Genomic DNA, 6,357 nt, shown 5'->3' on the forward strand with positions numbered 1-6,357 from the left:
GCTCTTGAAAATGATTTGATGCCTAGAACCAGACTGTTAGCCGCTGGTCACGCAATTGATACATGACCCAAAAATCTGTGCTGTCGTAACATGCGTTCATACATCCAAGGAAGATTTGACCCTCATATGTCCCTAGATAGGCTCTGGCGGGACTCGAGTGGAAACTGCGAATATGGAAAAAGTTGAATCATTACGCAGGGAAGGGGGTGCAAGAAAATTATGAACCAACCTTTGTTGCAGCATACGCAAATAGTTCCTGCGTGGTTAGTAGAAAGGTGTAAAAAGGTCGATGGGCAATGCGTTGACGGCAGCCGGGTATTTGTACTCGTCGTCGGGATCTGGAAGATTCTGCGTTGCCTGGTCAGCGCCCATCCCAAGAAAATTTTTGGTGATAGTGGAACCAAGCAGAAAATTGAGAAATCCACCGAAAATCGATGGAATCCCATCCGCGCAGTCAGACAAAAATACTGGCAAGTAACAGGCTACTCCCGAAGGAGGGAAGCCCGAAACAGACTGACTTTCGTTCATGGTCGAATCAGGTGGGAAAAGAAGACATTTCGAGAGTTGTCATCATTCGAGCGGAGGGGAGGGTAAAAGCGAAAAGGGATGTCAACTTACTCATCCAGACCGAGACGCACCTTAGAGAAGCACGAGAAGTACCACCAAGTGCTCTCTCCAAGGTGCGATCAACTCAAGCAGCTGATTTCGCGCGTAACGACAACTGAGAAAGCTCAATGAGTGCTCAAGTAGGTAGTTCGAAAACCACACTCGGTCCTCGCTGCCGTTGCTCGAAACAGCTGCTTGAAGTTGCTGAAGTTGTCGATGGAAAAAGAGAATTGAGGTGAAGTCGGCCAGCCCGCGGCAAATATATCTGCAAGCCGATAACGATAAGAAAAATCTGGCCGCTCAGTCACGTGACTGTTCACGCGAGCAGCGAGGCTTGTCCAAAATTTGGCGCGCGATCCGCGCGATGGCGCGACAGGTCCCGTGGCTCTGGTCCGAGCGCGCCCGATATCGGCACGGAACAACGTTTGAGCGTGCATATGCGGAGCAAACTGGCCAATCGGACGCGTCAAAGGCTAGAGAGACGGCAAGCCAGCCTCTTCGCCCGAGAGTGGGAAGCATCCCCAGGTTCCCCCAAGCCCCCGGCAGCCAGAAGCCAAGCTCGACTCTGGCACTCTGCGACCCTTCCATACCTCGCGGCCAGCCTGCGACTCTCTCTCTTCAGTCCAGGGACCGGCTCTCCACGTTCCTGCAGCGCTGAACGGGTCGCGTGTGCTCGAGAAAAAGTCCCCCCCCTCCTCCCCAAAAAAAAAAAATCACAAGCTTGAAGTATCTGATCTCTAGCTTTTGGGATCAGGCAGCACGTCGCATCCAGTCCTCCAGTCTCGCCTTGCCTGTGCCGTTTTCCTTGCCAGGAGCAGAGCCAGGCTGCAGCGAGGCTCGCTCGTCGTTGATGAGCGAAGTCCACTCGCACTCACCTGTTGTCCGGTCCTCATCTCGTCCTCTGCCGTTGGCCTGGGGCGCTGCCCACTTTGCATTTTCCCTTTTTCAACCTCCAAGCCTCTCCTCCAAAGCAATCAGGCAAACCAGCCCAACTGCTTGCAATTTTTTTTCCTCCAAAACCGCAGAACAAGCCAGCCTCCTCATCAAACGGGTCGCTGCTCTCCGGCTTTTAACTTTTATCTCAATCGGCCCACGCCGTTCAAGCGACAGCTTCGGTAATCTGGTCCCAACTTGCCAGCTTCCCATTAGCCATCCATCCATTCTGCCAATCAATCCCAACCCCCCGTTTCGCTGGTCTCGTCTGTGGTCTGCGCTGCAGCAGTCTGCACACTCCACAATTCATCGACCACGACACGTCGATTCCTCAGTCTTCGCTGCCCACGACGCCCTTTTGCCCTCGCCTACGTCCTTTGCACGCCCAAACGATCGCCCAACGTCCTCATATTAACGTCTGTACCGCGGTGCTCTTCGCCTGCGTCGCCGCAGTCGCATCGCTGCTACGCATTGTCCATTTCCTGCATTCGCTGACGCCGCCGCCTGAGCCCGGCCGCCAGCTACAATTTTTAGTGCCCGTCTCTCCTGTTTGCACCATTTCCTTGGGCTGCTTGTTTGACGCTGTCGCACCACCCACGGCGACACCCGACCTCCCCTTCCACCCTTCCACACTTTCACACTTCCTCACCTTCATACACACAACATCCTCCATCAGCATCGCCCGACAGCACCACACACGCCAGCCTCCGCAATCGCTCGCTGCCCCATCGCCATCGACGCTAAATAGCCCCCCTCCCCCTCGGGTCCTTCCTTTTTCGCGCCATCGCGAACCGCATCATCTCCGAACACGCGTGTGTTTGAGCCTGCTCACCTGCCCTTGACCATCCGATCACGATCACGCATCGTCCATAACGCGCGCGCTCCCCCGTTTCGCCGATCCGACGGCAGCCATTCCCCATCTCCTAGTCCAGTATCGCATGCGATAACGCGGAGGCGCCATTGTCGATATCCACTCTGTGGATAATCGACACCCTTCGAGATGATGACCAGCATTGGACCGTCGTTTTCGCCGCACCCCGGCGGGATGCAGCAACATCCAGGTGCGCCTCCGGGCCATCCCATGGCTCCCGGAATGGCTCACGCTCCTAGCCAGCCCGGCGCGACGCCGGGGGCAATGCCACATCCTCTCGCCGGGCCCATGGGTGTCTCTGGGCCCGGCCCTCAAATCAACCCCGCCGCCCTCATGGGAGGTATGGCACCCGGAGCAGGCGCTCCCAACGCCCATGTCATGCAGCACTTGAATCCGGCCGCTCAGCAGATGTTTCACCAGCAGCAGATGAACCAAATGTGTATGTCCGCACTCAGATTTAACTTGCCGAGGGTGTACTAACAGTTCCCAGACGCGAATAACCCGGCTCTCCAGCAACAGGTGCAGCAACAACTGCAGCAGCAACGCCTGCAGCAGCTACAGCAACAGCAGCATGCCCGGCAGGCCCTGATGGCTCAGGCCGCCCAGCATCCGGCGTATCAGAACATGGGAGTGCCGGTTGGCCTCCCGCTTGCCCAGATGCCTCAAGGTGCACAGGCTGCGCACCTTGCTGCGCTCCAGCGTAGCAGAATGCCCATGGTACCCTTTCAGCAGGCCCAGTTGCCCCAACAACAAGGGCATCCTATGAACGTAAGCTTGGTCGTCTGGCCGGTGCGTTTCGGTACTCTCAGACTAACATGCCCAGTCCCTTATGGCCCAGCAGATCGCTCTCCAGCAACAACAGATTCAAATGAGCCAACAAGGCGCCACCCCAGGTCAACATCCGCTGACCCCACAACATAATCTCATCCAAGCACAGCAGCTGGCTGCGATCCAGGCCCATCAACAGCAAGCCGCCGCCGCTCAGCAAGCGCAACAACAGGCGCAACAACAAGCAGCTGCTCAACAGCAGGCTGTTCAGGCTGCGCAAGCCGCCCAGGCCACACAGGCCGCTCAGGTCGCCCAGGCACCGCAAGGCCCAGGGCAACCCCAGCAACCTCCTGTCTCGCAAGCCCAGCCGCCACCTGGTCCTCCACAGCAGCCGGCTCCCCCCCCAGGCACGACAGCTCCGGTCACCACTGCTCCCATCACGGCCTCGACGCCGGTTACCCAGGTCCAAACACCACAGCCGAATCCTCAGCAGCAACCGCCAGCGCCACCACAGCCGCCTCAAGCTACCCAGGCTCAACAGCTGCAATTGGCTGCTGCTCAAGCTGCTGCTGCTCAACAGCATGCTGCGCAGGTTCAGCAACAGGTCCAGCAGCAACAGCAACAGCAACAACAACAACAACAGCAGCAGCAGCAGCAGCAGCAGCAACAGCAGCAGCAGCAGCAGCAACAGCAGCAACAGCAACAACAGCAGCAACAGCAGCAACAGCAACAGCAACAACAACAACAACACCAACCGCAACCACAACAGCAGCAACAGCAGCCGCAGTCGCAAGTCCACGCGCAGCCGCAGCAAGCTGTTGGTGCTGTGATGATGCGACCTCAGCGGCCAGACCCTCTCTTGCATCGGTTCAAACTGTTCCAGTTTGCGGAGTATCTGAGCGGCTTTCAGGTACGTTTTGTCTCTAGCTCTTGTGGTAGCAGTCTGCTAACACTATCCAGCCGGTTAAGGGCAAAGATGACCTAGAGTATTGGACCCGCTGTGTTAATGTCTTCTTCTCCCAGAAGGGCATCTTCAGGCACGTGGTCCTTATGCGGGAGAATGATGACCAGGCTCAGGAGAAGCAGTATGAGATTGCCTTTCCTGCCCTTCCGCGCTATTTCCAGACGCACTTCGACAGCGGTGTTAGGAAGATCCAGCTCGTCATGGACAAGGGCTATTCAGAACGCTCCCTGCCCAATGACTGCTACGTCCTGGAAAACAGGAATTCGAGCCTGGTCTACTGGTTTGATGGCGACTCTCACGTAAGTTCACTGGGTATCTCGAGGTGCTTCTCCTGCTAACCATCACAGCTCGTGGCGACTGGCATCATTCGCGTCCAGTTTGACAGCGATCACAAGTTCGACTTGATGGAGTTCATCACGACTGGTCATGAGGAGTACATCTCACGACGCCTCGTCATCCAGGCCGCCAGACCGGCTCACAACTGGGTCAAGGAGTGGCACCAGCTCAACAGTCAGCCCGACGGCAAGCAGTCTCCCGAGATGAGCAAGAAGGGCAAGACCAGGCCGACCAAAGCGCCTGCGGGCCCTCCGCCTGATCTCGAGCTGCCACACTCATATGTCAAGAGCAATATGGGCCTGACGGAAGCTGTGTATCAGTTCTTGGAGGTTGGTGTCCACCTCCCTTCACAATTTCTGACAGTCACTAAGTTTGACCACCCTAGATGGTAGAGATCATGGGCCAGATGAACCCCCTCTTCAACTACTACCACAACAACCCCGGCCTGTCCCCGTACACCGCCCTTGACCAATACGTCAACCTGATCAACCAGCAACAAGGCATGAACGGCGGCCAGCCGATGCCGCAGGCCGGTGCCCCCCGCACCCCAAGCTTCGGCCAGTTCCAGATGACCCACAGCCCAGCCATGGCCAACTCGATGCTGCCCGGCTCCCCGCACATCGCCAACTCCCCAGCGCCCGGCTCGATGGCCGCGCCCGTCATGCAGATGCAGGCCAGCCAGCAGGGCACAAACAGCAGCGGCCCTAGCGCCAACACGTCCCCTGCCCAGGGCAACAAGCGTAGGAGACCCTCCACCGTCAAGGCCGAGGAGGATGCCAACAACGCGGCAGCTCAGCACGCACAGAACGGTCCCGTCTCGGCCCCGACCCCGGTTCCCGTCCCCGTTGGCACGCCGCAGCTTAATGGCGTACAGCTTAAGAAGCAGCCGCCTACGCCGAGGCTGCCGAATAAGAGACAGAAGACAGGGAATACGTGAACCCCTGATTAATTGGCTTGCATGGTTTCTTTGCTTCCTCTATGCCTACCTGCTTGCCTATCAGGATAAACGAGACGAAGAAAATGAGAGCGAAATGAACGGACGGATCTTGCCTTGTTACTTCAAACGTATACACGAACCACTCTGGTCGGTCAATTGGTCGGTCGGTCGCGAACGAACAAACATATGGCCCAGTGGGTTCCGGTTTTCTCGGGTCCGGGTTTCACAGGGTTTTTTTTGGGGGGGGAGGGTCATACCACTACTACACGTCTCATCACATCACACGTCTCATCACATCACACGTCTCATCACATCACACGCGTTTGGCTTAGACTTTACACACCTACATACCTTACACCAATGGAAGGTGGTGATCTGGTTTTACTTTTTGGCGTCCCTGGCTGCTCAAAGGTTTCTTCTACTCTCTTCCCATCCTCTATATCATTGCTGGCTGGAAGGAGGGGTTTCATAATGATCTCTGCCTGCCTACTCGCTCCGCGCTCACACATTAGCACAAGACAAACACAAACACAAGGCCTTAATGGCTTCCACAAAGCAGAGCATAGTGTCTCCTGGCTCTCAAACCTACCTAGGTACCTCTCCTCTTCTAATTGACTGGCTGGCTTTACGATGTCTTGGTCGTCATTGTTTGGGTACAAACAAACAAACGACGGGACAAGACAAGAAGAATAGGCAGGGGTTGTTTGTGAAGAATATCTGGTTTGGTGCTCTCTGTTTTATGTTTCATGCTTCTATTGTTTTTCTTTTTTTTTTGGAATTGCTTGCCCTACTCTTCACTGACTGCGTACTACTACTGCTACTACTACCATGGGATCTGGCGGGATTATTAAGCAATGCGATGCCAATCAATGCAAAGGGGAATTGATTTGAAGCTTAAGTTACCAAACTTAATGGGGCCACATGTTTTAAGTGAGGAAACAA

General features: G+C 55.8%; 1 protein-coding gene across 1 annotated transcript; it reads left to right on the forward strand.

Moving 5' to 3' along the window:
- Window positions 1-2,539: 2,539 nt before the first annotated feature.
- On the forward strand, window positions 2,540-5,415 carry CTHT_0004980 (uncharacterized protein; the record flags this gene model as incomplete). The annotated part of the gene is made up of 6 exons (XM_006690973.1): window positions 2,540-2,849; window positions 2,901-3,178; window positions 3,234-4,088; window positions 4,139-4,441; window positions 4,490-4,807; window positions 4,864-5,415. 6 exons carry the CDS (start codon window positions 2,540-2,542, stop codon window positions 5,413-5,415), a joined length of 2,616 nt encoding a protein of 871 aa, XP_006691036.1.
- Between the last annotated feature and the right edge of the window lie 942 nt (window positions 5,416-6,357).

Source organism: Thermochaetoides thermophila (genome assembly GCF_000221225.1).
Source record: "Thermochaetoides thermophila DSM 1495 unplaced genomic scaffold scf7180000011806, whole genome shotgun sequence".
In the NCBI taxonomy this organism is placed as follows: Eukaryota; Fungi; Ascomycota; class Sordariomycetes; order Sordariales; family Chaetomiaceae; genus Thermochaetoides; species Thermochaetoides thermophila.